Source organism: Ranitomeya variabilis, chromosome 3 (genome assembly GCF_051348905.1).
Source record: "Ranitomeya variabilis isolate aRanVar5 chromosome 3, aRanVar5.hap1, whole genome shotgun sequence".
Lineage (NCBI taxonomy): Eukaryota > Metazoa > Chordata > Amphibia > Anura > Dendrobatidae > Ranitomeya > Ranitomeya variabilis.
Genome location: NC_135234.1, coordinates 617,441,153 through 617,455,536, shown reverse-complemented (window position 1 = coordinate 617,455,536; position 14,384 = coordinate 617,441,153). Strand labels below are relative to the sequence as shown.

General features: G+C 43.7%; 1 protein-coding gene across 2 annotated transcripts in view; it reads left to right on the top strand.

The window, feature by feature from the left end:
- Nucleotides 1–14,384, top strand: part of LCP1 (lymphocyte cytosolic protein 1) — an 83,198-nt gene that overhangs the window by 22,653 nt on the left and 46,161 nt on the right. For both annotated transcript variants that reach the window (XM_077297375.1, XM_077297376.1), the window contains exons 7-8: nt 13,145–13,310; nt 14,167–14,309. In XM_077297375.1, the coding sequence (XP_077153490.1) occupies nt 13,145–13,310; nt 14,167–14,309 (309 nt within the window). The remainder of the gene's footprint in view (nt 1–13,144; nt 13,311–14,166; nt 14,310–14,384) is intronic.

Here is a 14,384-nt window from a genome sequence, read left to right as displayed (position 1 = left end):
GGAGGGTTCACCGAACCCTCACCAAGACCACCAGGGCGATCAGGATGAGCAGCGTGAAAGGCACGAACTAAATCGGCCGCATGCACATCAGAGGCAACCACCCAGGAATTATCCTCCTGACCATAGCCCTTCCACTTGACCAGATACTGAAGCCTCCGCCTGGAGAGACGAGAATCCAAGATCTTCTCCACCACGTACTCCAACTCGCCCTCAACCAACACCGGAGCAGGAGGCTCAACAGAAGGAACCACAGGTACAACGTACCGCCGCAACAAAGACCTATGGAACACGTTGTGAATGGCAAACGACACAGGAAGATCCAAGCGAAAGGACACAGGATTAAGGATTTCCAATATCTTGTAAGGACCGATGAAGCGAGGCTTAAATTTAGGAGAGGAGACCTTCATAGGAACAAATCGAGAAGACAGCCATACCAAATCCCCAACACGAAGTCGGGGACCCACACCGCGGCGGCGGTTGGCAAAACGCTGAGCCTTCTCTTGTGACAACTTTAAGTTGTCCACCACATGAATCCAGATCTGCTGCAACCTATCCACCACAGAATCTACCCCAGGACAGTTAGAAGGCTCCACATGTCCCGAGGAAAAATGAGGATGGAAACCAGAGTTGCAGAAAAATGGCGAAACCAATGTAGCGGAACTAGCCCGATTATTAAGGGCAAACTCAGCCAACGGCAAGAAGGTCACCCAATCATCCTGATCCGCAGAAACAAAACACCTCAAATAAGCCTCCAGAGTCTGATTAGTTCGCTCCGTTTGTCCATTAGTCTGAGGATGAAAGGCAGACGAAAACGACAACTCAATGCCCATCCTAGCACAAAAGGATCGCCAGAACCTGGAAACAAACTGGGATCCTCTGTCAGACACAATATTCTCAGGAATGCCGTGTAAACGAACCACATTCTGAAAGAACACAGGAACCAGATCGGAAGAGGAAGGCAGCTTAGGCAAAGGTACCAAATGGACCATCTTAGAAAAGCGATCACATACCACCCAGATGACAGACATGCCCTGAGACACCGGGAGATCTGAAATGAAATCCATGGAAATGTGTGTCCAAGGCCTCTTCGGGACAGGCAAGGGCAAGAGCAACCCGCTGGCACGTGAACAGCAAGGCTTAGCTCGAGCACGTCCCACAGGACTGCACGAACGACCGCACATCCCGTGACAAGGAAGGCCACCAAAAGGACCTAGCCACCAGATCTCTGGTGCCAAAAAATTCCGGATGCCCTGCCAACACCGAGGAATGAACCTCGGAAATGACTCTGCTGGTCCACTTATCAGGAACAAACAGTCTGTCAGGTGGACAAGAGTCAGGTCTACCAGCCTGAAATCTCTGCAACACACGTCGCAAATCCGGAGAAATGGCTGACAAGATAACTCCCTCTTTAAGAATACCAACTGGTTCTGCGACTCCCGGAGAGTCAGGCACAAAGCTCCTTGAAAGAGCATCAGCCTTCACATTCTTTGAACCTGGTAAATACGAGACCACAAAGTCAAAACGGGAGAAAAACAATGACCAGCGGGCCTGTCTAGGATTCAGGCGTTTAGCAGACTCGAGATACATCAAATTTTTGTGATCAGTCAAGACCACCACACGATGCTTAGCACCCTCGAGCCATTGACGCCACTCCTCAAATGCCCACTTCATGGCCAACAACTCCCGATTGCCAACATCATAATTCCGCTCAGCAGGCGAAAACTTCCTCGAGAAAAAGGCACAAGGTCTCATCACAGAGCAACCAGGGCCTCTCTGCGACAAAACGGCCCCTGCCCCAATCTCAGAAGCATCCACTTCAACCTGAAAGGGAAGTGAGACATCAGGCTGGCACAAAACAGGCACCGAAGTAAACCGGCGCTTCAACTCCTGGAAAGCCTCCACGGCTGCAGGAGCCCAGTTAGCAACATCAGAACCTTTCTTGGTCATATCCGTCAAAGGTTTAGCAATGCTAGAAAAATTAGCAATAAAACGACGGTACAAGTTAGCAAAACCCAAGAACTTCTGAAGACTCTTAACTGACGTGGGTTGAGTCCAATCATGAATAGCACGGACCTTGACTGGGTCCATCTCCACCGCAGAAGGGGAAAAAATAAACCCCAAAAAGGGAACCTTCTGTACTCCAAAGAGACACTTTGAGCCCTTAACAAATAAAGCATTCTCACGCAAAACCTGAAACACCATCCTGACCTGCTCTACATGCGAGTCCCAGTCATCAGAAAAAAACAGAATATTATCCAGATAAACGATCATAAATTTATCCAGATACTTCCGGAAAATATCATGCATAAAGGACTGAAACACTGAAGGAGCATTAGAGAGCCCAAAAGGCATCACCAAGTACTCAAAATGACCTTCGGGCGTATTAAACGCGGTTTTCCATTCATCTCCTCTTTTAATGCGCACAAGGTTGTACGCACCACGAAGATCTATCTTGGTGAACCACTTGGCACCTTTAATTCGGGCAAACAAGTCTGACAACAGAGGCAAAGGATACTGAAATTTAACAGTGATTCTATTCAAAAGCCGATAGTCAATACAAGGTCTCAAAGATCCGTCCTTCTTGGCCACAAAAAAGAATCCCGCACCAAGAGGGGAAGAGGAAGGACGGATATGTCCCTTCTCCAGAGATTCCTTGATATACGAACGCATTGCGGTATGCTCAGGTACAGACAGATTAAATAGTCTTCCCTTAGGAAATTTGCTACCTGGAATCAAATCTATGGCACAGTCACAGTCCCTATGAGGAGGCAGAACACTGGACCTGGACTCGCTGAACACATCCTGATAATCAGACAAATACTCAGGAACTTCCGAAGGAGTAGAGGAAGCAATAGACACCGGCGGGGAATCACCATGAATACCCTGACAGCCCCAACTTGACACAGACATTGCCTTCCAATCCAAGACTGGATTATGAGTCTGTAACCATGGCAAACCCAAAACGACCAAATCATGCATTTTATGCAGAACAAGAAAACGAATCACCTCCCGATGTTCAGGAGTCATGCACATGGTTACCTGTGTCCAAAACTGCGGTTTATTTTCCGCCAATGGCGTAGCATCAATACCCCTCAGAGGGATAGGATTAACCAACGGCTCAAGAACAAAACCACAGCGCTTGGCAAATGACAGATCCATAAGACTCAGGGCAGCACCTGAATCCACAAACACCATAACAGGGTAAGAGGACAATGAGCAAATTAAAGTCACAGACAAAATAAATTTAGGTTGCAAATTACCAATGGCGACAGGACTAACAACCCTTGTTAGGCATTTAGAGCATGCTGATATAACATGTGTAGAATCACCACAGTAAAAACACAACCCATTCTGACGTCTATGATTTTTCCGCTCATTTCTGGTCTGAATTCTATCACATTGCATCAAATCAGGTGCTTGTTCAGACAACACCACCAGAGGATTAGCGGTTTTGCGCTCCCGCAAACATCGGTCAATTTGAATAGCCAGCGCCATGGAATCATTCAGACTTGTAGGAATGGAGAAACCCACCATCACATTCTTAATGGCTTCAGAAAGGCCATTTCTGAAATTTGCGGCCAGAGCACACTCATTCCACTGAGTAAGCACGGACCATTTCCGAAATTTTTGGCAATACACTACAGCTTCATCCTGGCCCTGAGAAATAGCCAGCAAGGCTTTTTCTGCCTGAACCTCAAGATTGGGTTCCTCGTAAAGCAATCCGAGCGCCAGAAAAAACGCATCAATATTTGCCAATGCCGGATCTCCTGGCGCTAGTGAGAAAGCCCAATCCTGGGGGTCGACCCGTAAAAAAGAGATAACAATTTTAACTTGCTGAGCTGAGTCTCCAGATGAACGGGGTCTCAGAGATAGAAACAATTTACAATTATCCCTGAAATTCCTAAACTTAAATCGGTCTCCAGAAAAAAGTTCAGGAATAGGTATTTTAGGTTCAGACATAGAACTACTGGTAACAAAATCTTGTATGCTTTGCACACGAGCAGCAAGCTGGTCCACACTTGTAATCAAGGTCTGGACATTCATGTCTGCAGCAAGCTCAAGCCACTCAGAGGTAAAGGGGAGGAAGAGAGGAAAAAAAAAAAAAAAAAACAGAATTTCCTTTCTTATTATCCCACTTCTGCAATGCATTAAACATTCAATGTAGGCCTGGCATACTGTTATGACCCCAATGGCAGAGGGTCTCAGGAATCAATACCAAGTCTGCAAACACAAAAAAACAGCTCATAGGGCAATGGTAACTGGGCTGACCATATATCTAATCCTAGCACCACAAATAGAAGTAGCCGGGGAACGTGCCTACGTTGGTTCTAGACGTCTCGCGCCAGCCGGAGAACTAACTAACCCTAGAAGGGAAAAGAAAGACCTTTCTTGCCTCCAGAGAAAAGACCCCAAAAGTTGGATACAAGCCCCCAACAAATAATAACGGTGAGGTAAGAGGAAAAGACAAACATAAGAATGAGCTAGGTATTTAGCAAAGAGAGGCCCACTAGCTAATAGCAGAATATAGTAAGATGACTTATATGGTCAGCAAAAACCCTATTAAAATATCCACACTGGATATTCAAGAACCCCCGAACCGTCTAACGGCCGGGGGGAGAACACCAGCCCCCTAGAGCTTCCAGCAAGGTAAGAAATCACATTTAGTACAAGCTGAACAAAAATAATAGCAAGCAAGTAACTCAAAAAACAAAGAAGCAAGACTTAGCTTAATTTAGCAAGAGCCAGGACCAGCAGACAGGAGCAACAGAAGGATCTGATACAACGATGCCAGGCACTGGACTAAGGATCCAGGAAGTTAATATAGGGACACCCCTGGACTAACGACCCAGGTGAGTGCCAAACAGAAAAAAGACAATCCCAGAGTCATACCACTAGTGACCACAAGAGGGAGCCAAAAAGTCTAATTCACAACACAACCCCAAGTCACGTGTGAGAGCAGGCACGTGACGAATAAGTGACACCTCGGAGTGGGGATACGTGACAATTGTTTTTTTCTCTTTGTCCACTGAATTGGCGGCTTTTCTATAGAACACCGCTGCGTATTTCTCGCAAGTCACACTGATGGTCCGTGTGTAATCACACTGATGGTCCGTGTGTAATCCGTATTTTTCTTGCCCCCATAGACTTTCATAGATGGATTTTTTGCGCAAAACGCTGACAAACGCAGCATGCTGCGATTTTCTACGCCCGTAAAATACGGCTGAGAAATATACGGCAGATAGGAGCTGCCCCATAGAGAAACATTGGTCCGTGTGCAATGCGTAGTTTTTGCGCCTCTCATACGTCCGTAAAATTCTCTAGTGTGATGCCGGCCTTACATAAACCTCTTCAACTGTGCTGGAACTATAGTATGCTGCATTTTTGTGCAGAAGAAAATACTCATTCTGAGAACTTAGCGTTGTAGGATTGCTACTTCCAACAGGTGGTGCTACAGAGTTCTAGTCCTCTTCCTCTCTGAAGAGGCTGTTTGCATATTAAAGGTAAGTTCACACTGGGCGTTTTTGCTGCTTTTTTTCTGCAGGAAAGCTGTTTAGGTGCGTTTTTGGTGCGTTTTTTGGTGCATTTTTTTCTCTTTGTCCATGCTAATGTCCTTGGATTTTCACCAGCAAAAACGCAGGAAATAATGTTACCCGCGTTTTTGCTGCGTTTTTTTGAACACCCATTCAATTCAATGGGTGAAAAAACGCTGCAAAAGCGCTGAAAGAAGTGACATGCTCTATGTCCAAAAAACGCAGCAAAGCACAAAATACTGAGCAAACAAAAAAACAATGTGTGTGCATGAGATTTCTGAAATCTCATAGGCTTTGCTGGTATTGTAAAAAGCAGCTGAAAATGACCATAAAAAAGCAGCAAAAAAAAACGCACCAAAAACGCCCTGTGTGATCTTACCCTTAGGCCGGCGTCACACTGGCGAGTTTTACGGACGTAAGAGCGCAGAAACTACGTCCGTAAAACTCGCATTACATACGGCACAATTATTCTCAATGGGGCTGCTCCTATTAGCCGTATATTACGGTTCAGTATTATACGGCTTTCTACGGCCGTACAAAATCGCAGCATGCTGCGTTTGTCAGCGTATTGCGCAAATAATACGCCAATGAAAGTCTATGGGGGCGAGAAAAATACGGATTCCACACGGACCTGCAGTGTGACTTGCGAGAAATACGCAGCGGTGTTAGTGAAAAGTCGGTAATTCAATTGCCGGCTTTTTCCTTCTCCTTCACAAACCCGACAGGATATGAGACATGGTTTACATACAGTAAACCATCTCATATCCCCATTTTTTTTGCATATTCCACACTACTAATGTTAGTAGTGTGTATGTGCAAAATTTGTGCACTGTAGCTGCTAAAATAAAGGGTTAAATGGCGGAAAAAATTGGCGTGGGCTCCCGCGCAATTTTCTCCGCCAGAGTGGTAAAGCCAGTGACTGAGGGCAGATATTAATAGCCTATAGAGGGTCCATGGTTATTGCCCCCCCTGGCTACAAACATCTGCCCCCAGCCACCCCAGAAAAGGCACATCTGGAAGATGCGCCTATTCTGGCACTTGGCCACTCTCTTCCCACTCCCTGTAGCGGTGGGATATGGGGTAATGAAGGGCTAATGCCACCTTGCTATTGTAAGGTGACATTAAGCCAGATTAATAATGGAGAGGCGTCAATTCTGACACCTATCCATTATTAATCCAATTGTAGGAAAGGGTTAAAAAACACACACACACATGATTAAAAAGGATTTTAATGAAATAAACACAGCGGTTGTTGTAATAATTTATTGTTCTCGCAATCCATTTGCAAACCCTCGCTTGGCAAAATAATAAACGCACAATATACATACCTTCTGATGTCAGATCACGTCCCACGATGTAATCCATCTGAAGGGGTTAACTAATATTACAGGCAGGAGCCCTGCAAATGCAGCTGTGCTCCGTGCCTGTAATCCCCGGCGAATGAATGAAATGTAGGTCATTGACCTACATTTCCTTCAGTCGCGGTGATGCGCCCTCTGGTGGATGTCCTCATATGACCTGGAGCGTGGGAAAAAGTTCCCAGGCTGCAGTTCATGAGAACATCCACCAGAGGGCGCCTCACCGCAACTCAATGTAAGTACAGATCCAGCTTTCCTTTCAGCACCCGGGGATTACAGGCACGAGCGAGTGGTTTATCGCAGCTCGTGCCTGTAATATTAGTTAACCCCTTCAGATGGATTACTTCGTGGGACGTGATCGGACATCAGAAGGTATGTATCTTGTGCGTTAATTATTTTGCCAAGCGAGGGCCTGGAAATGGATTGCGAGAACAATAAATTATTACAACAACCGCTGTGTTTATTTCATTAAAATCCTTTTTAATAATGTGTGTGTGTGTTTTTTAACCCTTTCCAACAATTGGATTAATAATGGATAGGTGACATAATTGACGCCTCTCCATTATTAATCTGGCTTAATGTCACCTTACAATAGCAAGGTGGCATTAACCCTTCATTACCCCATATCCCACCGCTACAGGGAGTGGGAAGAGAGTGGCCAAGTGCCAGAATAGGCGCATCTTCCAGATGTGCCTTTTCTGGGGTGGCTGGGGGCAGATATTTGTAGCCAGGGGGGCCAATAACCATGGACCCTCTCCTGGCTATTAATATCTGCCCTCAGTCACTGGCTTTACCACTCTGGCGGAGAAAATTGCGCGGGAGCCCACGCCAATTTTTTCCGCCATTTAACCCTTTATTTTAGCAGCTACAGCGCTGAAATTTTGCACATACACACTACTAACATTAGTAGTGTGGAATATGCAAAAAAAAAAGGGGATATGAGATGGTTTACTGTATGTAAACCATGTCTCATATCCTGTCGGGTTTGTGCAGGAGAAATGAAAAGCCGGCAATTGAATTACCGGCTGTTCACAGATATCGCGCTGAATGAAATCTAAATACAGAATATATATATATGTGTCTCAATGACATATACAGTGGGGCAAAAAAGTATTTAGTCATTCAGCAATAGTGCAAGTTCCACCACTTAAAAAGATGAGAGGCGTCTGTAATTTACATCATAGGTAGACCTCAACTATGGGAGACAAACTGAGAAAAAAATATCCTGAAAATCACATTGTCTGTTTTTTTATCATTTTATTTGCATATTATGGTGGAAAATAAGTATTTGGTCAGAAACAAAATTTCATCTCAATACTTTGTAATATATCCTTTGTTGGCAATGACAGAGGTCAAACATTTTCTGTAAGTCTTCACAAGGTTGCCGCACACTGTTGTTGGTATGTTGGCCCATTCCTCCATGCAGATCTCCTCTAGAGCAGTGATGTTTTTGGCTTTTCGCTTGGCAACACGGACTTTCATCTCCCTCCAAAGGTTTTCTATAGGGTTGAGATCTGGAGACTAGCTAGGCCACTCCAGGACCTTGAAATGCTTCTTACGAAGCCACTCCTTCGTTGCCCTGGCGGTGTGCTTTGGATCATTATCATGTTGAAAGAGCCAGCCACGTTTCATCTTCAATGCCTTTGCTGATGGAAGGAGGTTTGCACTCAAAATCTCACGATACATGGCACCATTCATTCTTTCATGTACCCGGATCAGTCGTCCTGGCCCCTTTGCAGAGAAACAGCCCCAAAGCATGATGTTTCCACCACCATGCTTTACAGTAGGTATGGTGTTTGATGGATGCAACTCAGTATTCTTTTTCCTTCAAACACGACAAGTTGTGTTTCTACCAAACAGTTCCAGTTTGGTTTCATCAGACCATAGGACATTCTCCCAAAACTCCTCTGGATCATCCAAATGCTCTCTAGCAAACTTCAGACGGGCCCGGACATGTACTGGCTTAAGCAGTGGGACACGTCTGGCACTGCAGGATCTGAGTCCATGGTGGCATAGTGTGTTACTTATGGTAGGCCTTGTTACATTGGTCCCAGCTCTCTGCAGTTCATTCACTAGGTCCCCCCGCGTGGTTCTGGGATTTTTGCTCACCGTTCTTGTGATCATTCTGACCCCACGGGGTGGGATTTTGCGTGGAGCCCCAGATCGAGGGAGATTATCAGTGGTCTTGAATGTCTTCCATTTTCTAATTATTGCTCCCACTGTTGATTTCTTCACTCCGAGCTGGTTGGCTATTGCAGATTCAGTCTTCCCAGCCTGGTGCGGGGCTACAATTTTGTTTCTGGTGTCCTTTGACAGCTCTTTGGTCTTCACCGTAGTGGAGTTTGGAGTCAGACTGTTTGAGGGTGTGCACAGGTGTCTTTTTATACTGATAACAAGTTTAAACAGGTGCCATTACTAGAGGTAATGAGTGGAGGAAAGAGGAGACTCTTAAAGAAGAAGTTACAGGTCTGTGAGAGCCAGAAATCTTGATTGTTTGTTTCTGACCAAATACTTATTTTCCACCATAATATGCAAATAAAATGATAAAAAAACAGACAATGTGATTTTCTGGATTTTTATTTCTCAGTTTGTCTCCCATAGTTGAGGTCTACCTATGATGTAAATTACAGACGCCTCTCATCTTTTTAAGTGGTGGAACTTGCACTATTGCTGAATGACTAAATACTTTTTTGCCCCACTGTATATATATATATATATATACTGTATATATGTTTTAATGAACATTTGAGCACATAAATCCATTAGATGTCGGTTTTGCAAGCCTGCGCGAAAATCTCGCAGTACGGATGCCATACGGATTACATACGGAGGATGCCATGCGCAAAATACGCTGACACACCCTGACTACGGATCACTATTTTGGGAACATTTCTCCATATTACGGCCGTAGTACGGACGTATAATACGTGGCGTATTGTCTTACGCCAAGTGTGACGCCGGCCTAAATCTCCCAGAGGAGCATTGCATGTCAAATTAACCTCCTTACATTGGCTTGCCTGGGTCGTTATGTCACACTCCACAAAGAGTAATGTTAGCCCTTAGACCTGAGAACTTGGCCTAAATGGTTTATAAAGTAAAAGGCTCATACAGAGAACCATAATAACTGGACACGTGCTATCCATCGTTTTGACCGATAGGGCTCAACCCTATGTTATTCTATGGGGCCGTGCACATGTTTGATTTTTTTTTTTCCTTGTGAAAAGACTGTCAGTGGGAAAAGTCGAGGCATGCAGGAGTTTTACCAGATATTCAGATTGAACTCAGCCGTGCAAGTTAATGAGTGCATGGAAAACATCGGACTGCACTCAGATGACATCTCATTTCCATGTACTGACAAAGGAGAAAACAGAGACTTTTTTTCTCCATTCTCTCCTCATTCGATAGAATCCGCTCATACTATGTTCATACGCTGATCAGGCTTTGATCAGAGTGTGAGTTGCATAATTGGCCCGATTCTCACAGATGAGAGAAAATACTATAGGGTGATCCTAGCCTAAAGATGCCTCGCGTTGCAACCAAATGCATTGAATCCAGCTGCTCTCTGGTTACTAGAGGGGGTTCTGAGTAAGTAATCGCTCTCTATTATGTCTCTATATATTGGAAATATTGGCAAACTCAGGCAAATAAGTCAGGTGATTCAGAACCATTAGCAGCATGAATCAAGGAAGGTGTCCTAATTACAGATTGTCTAATCGCCCCCTGTTCCTGTCTCCTTCTTAAATGGAATCTGTCATGTCCCAAAACACTATTAACCTGCAGATGTAAAATTAATTTTCAGGTTAATAGCACTCTAAATCCGTTCGGTTCCTGCACTGATAGCCGGGCTACCGGGAGTAAATGAACTTTATTACTCCCGACAGCCTCCGGCTTTCAGTCATAAAGGCGCAGCTTCATTCACTGCTCAGCACATAGTGAGGGACAGGTTAGCTAAGCACTAATACACTGCTGAGCAGGCTGTCAGTCAGTGCCGGGGTGTGGTTACAGGCACTGCTCACTATCTACTGATTTCTTTGTGATGCATCAGCAATAAATAGTCTAAGTTGGTGAAGTGAGTAAAATATAAGCATAAATAAAATTTATGGGATCAAATAAGTAAAAATTGGGATGTGCATATGAATTCACCCCTTTTGCTACAAAGCCCCTAAAAATTTCTGGTGCAAGCAATTACTTTCACATGCTTAGTGAAAGGAAGTCCACCTGTGTGCAATCTAAGTGTCACATGGTCTGTAAGTATACACACACCTATTCTGAAAGACCACAGAGTTTGCAACACCAGTTAGCAAGAGATATCACTAACCAAACACCATGAAGAGCAAGGAGATCTCCAACAAGTAAGGGACAAAGTTGTTTAGAAGTAGAAGTCAGGGTTGGGTTATAAAAACATATCCCAATCTCCCATTAAATCCATTATCATCAAATGGAAAGAACATAATATCACAACAAACCTGCCAAGAGAGGGCAGCCCACCAAAATCTTAGCCCAGGCAAGAAGGGCATTAATCAGAGAGGCAGCAAAGAGACCAAAGGTAACCCTGAAGGATCTGCAGAGTTCCTAAGCAGAGACAGCAGTATCTGTCCATATGATCACAATAAGCCATAAACTGCATAGAATCAAAGTCAGTATATGGCGGTCATGTAGGAGTGCTGAGGAGGCAGCCCAAAGGATGAAAAAAGTGATGAGTACCGCCGCAGCTACAGCCAAACACCTCCAAGGGAGGAAGGAAGCAGGATCTGGTGATAGGAATCGGTTGCAGGAGCGCTGAAAGGAAACTCTGACACAGGATAGAGTTAAACCACAACGCGTTTCGACAGACGTGCCGTCTTCATCAGGTGGGAAACTCCCACACACTCCTGTGTTGGAGTTTCCTTTCAGCGCTCCTGCGACCGATTCCTATCACCAGATAAATAAACTCCATAGAGGTGGTCTTTATGGAAGAATGGGCAAAGAAAAACCTTTACTTATACCCAAAACTTGTAAGGCTCATTTTGAGTTTGCTAAAAGACATGTGGGAGAGTCCTCAAATGTTTTAAGGAAGGCGCTGAGGTCAGATGAGACCAAAATTTTACTTTTTAGCCACCTAGGTAAATGCTATATCTGGCGCCAAACCAACACAGCTCATCACCCTAAGAACATTATCACCACAGTGAAACATGGTGGTGGCAGCATCATGCTGAGGGGATATTTTTCGACTACAGGGAAAGGGAAGTTGGTCTGAGTTGAGAGGAAGATGGATTATGTGAAATACAGGGATATTCTTGAAAAAAACCTGTTTCAGTCAGTGATTTGAGACTGGGACGGAGGTTCACCTTCCAACAATACAATGACCCAAAGCATACTGCTAAAGCAACGCTTGAGTGGTTGAAATGGAAATGTGTAAATCTTTTGGCGTGGCCTAGACAAAGCCCGGACCTTAATCCAATTCAGAATCTGTGGTCAGACTTGAAGATTGCTGTTCACTAGAGGAAACATCTAACTTGAAGGAGATGGAGCAGTTTTGTCTTGAGTTATGGACAAAAATCTCAGTGGCAAGATATGGAAAGCTCATAGAGAGTTATCCAAAGTGACTTGCAGCTGTAATTTTCACAAAAGGAGGCTAGGCAAAGTACTGACTTTAGGGGGGTGAATAGTTATGCACACTGAAGTTTTACGTTATTTTGTCCTATTTGTTGTTTGCTTCACAATAACAAGAGAACCAAATGTTCACAGTTGTAGGCATGTTCTTTACATGAACTAATGCAAACCCTCAAAAAAGAGTGAAATTTGTGAGGTAGCAAAACAGGAAAATTGCCAAGGGGGTGAATACTTTTGCAAGCCACTGTATCTGTAATTACAAAACTTGTCTCCGATTCATGCTGTCCATGGTTCAGGCACAACAAGTCAATAACAGGTTTTTTTTAATGCGTCAGATAGTGATTTCATATTTGATAAACTTTCTGTTTGAGCATCACCATAGATTCAAACAGCGCTTACAATCTACTTGTCAGCCATAGGTATGAAAGACAGACATAATAGCAGGGTCAGGTAGTATGTGTATGTACAAGGCATATAAATATACTGCATATACTGTACACAATACTATGTATATTTTATTTACACTGTGTTCTACACTCTTCAGAGCTCCATTCTTGGGATTGGTAGTCATAGGGGATAAAGTTTTTACTTAGTACGACCCCTTCAAAAAATGTGCTGAATTTAATTAACTTTTTCCTTCTTTGTATTTAAATTTGTGTTTAGGAAAATTTAAATTTAGCTTTGAACTCCGCATCTGCCATTGGGTGTCACGTGGTCAACATTGGTGCAGAAGATTTAAAGGAAGGAAAGCCATACTTGGTGCTGGGACTCCTGTGGCAAGTTATCAAGATTGGGCTGTTTGCAGACATTGAGCTGAGCAGGAATGAAGGTGCAATAACTTTTGAGTTCTAGTCATGAAAATAAATTATTATCATTATTATTAATAATATTATTATTAAGTCATGATCTTTTTAATGTCATTGTGAGCATATGAAAGAGAAAACGTTTACAAAATGTAAATTTTTTTAGTTTGACGTTTCATCAAAATTGAATATTGTCTCATTCAAAAAGTTTAGCTGGCTGTATACACACGAGGTTGGTCCCACCATCAGAATACACAGTAAGACTTAGGCCGAGGTCACATGACCATATAAAGAAAAATCGGTCCCATTCCCATCCTATAAAGTGGTCGGATTTTTTCTCACTTGTCATCCATGTGCAGTCCATATGCTATCTGTTTTTTTGTTTTTTTTACACTCGTAGCTATTAATCACTTACAAGACCATTTTACAAATTCCTAAATTCTAAATTTGCAATGTATCCATAAAAATCGGATGAATGGGTGAGTCTCATCCGATTTCTGAGTGAAAGTGCAGCATGCTGCGATAACAGATTCTGTCAGTGAAAAAAATGGCCATCTACGCTGTGCCATTGAATACCATAGGTCAGCATGCTCTCCAATAACAGATCGTGCTCCTCTGATTTATACGGTAGTCCGAGCGAGCAATTAAACAGATACAGTACTTCTGGACGTGGCAAATGTAACGTAACAACATAGGATCGGGCACGTTTCAATCCAATGCACCATGTCCCTCTTCCTTGAAAGTTGACTAGACCTCCTAGGCCGACCTTGTTGGTATAAGTGGTCTCAGCTAGCTTGTTTCCTTTCATGTGTATGGCCAGCTTATGTGATGTAGAACATTATCATTCTGCCGTAATCTAAAAATCTACCATATTGTGTCCAGCTTTAATAGCCTTGTTACGGGACGGAGAGAGCTTAGAAGATCTCATGAAGCTTTCCCCAGAGGAGCTGCTCCTAAGGTGGGCTAACTACCATCTGGAGAGCGCTGGATGCAGCAAAATTAATAACTTCAGTTCAGATATCAAGGTATGTTCTGTATGTAAGTCACGGGAATAAATAAGAGCTGTTTTCAAGAAATACAATTCGAGCAAAAGCATCATC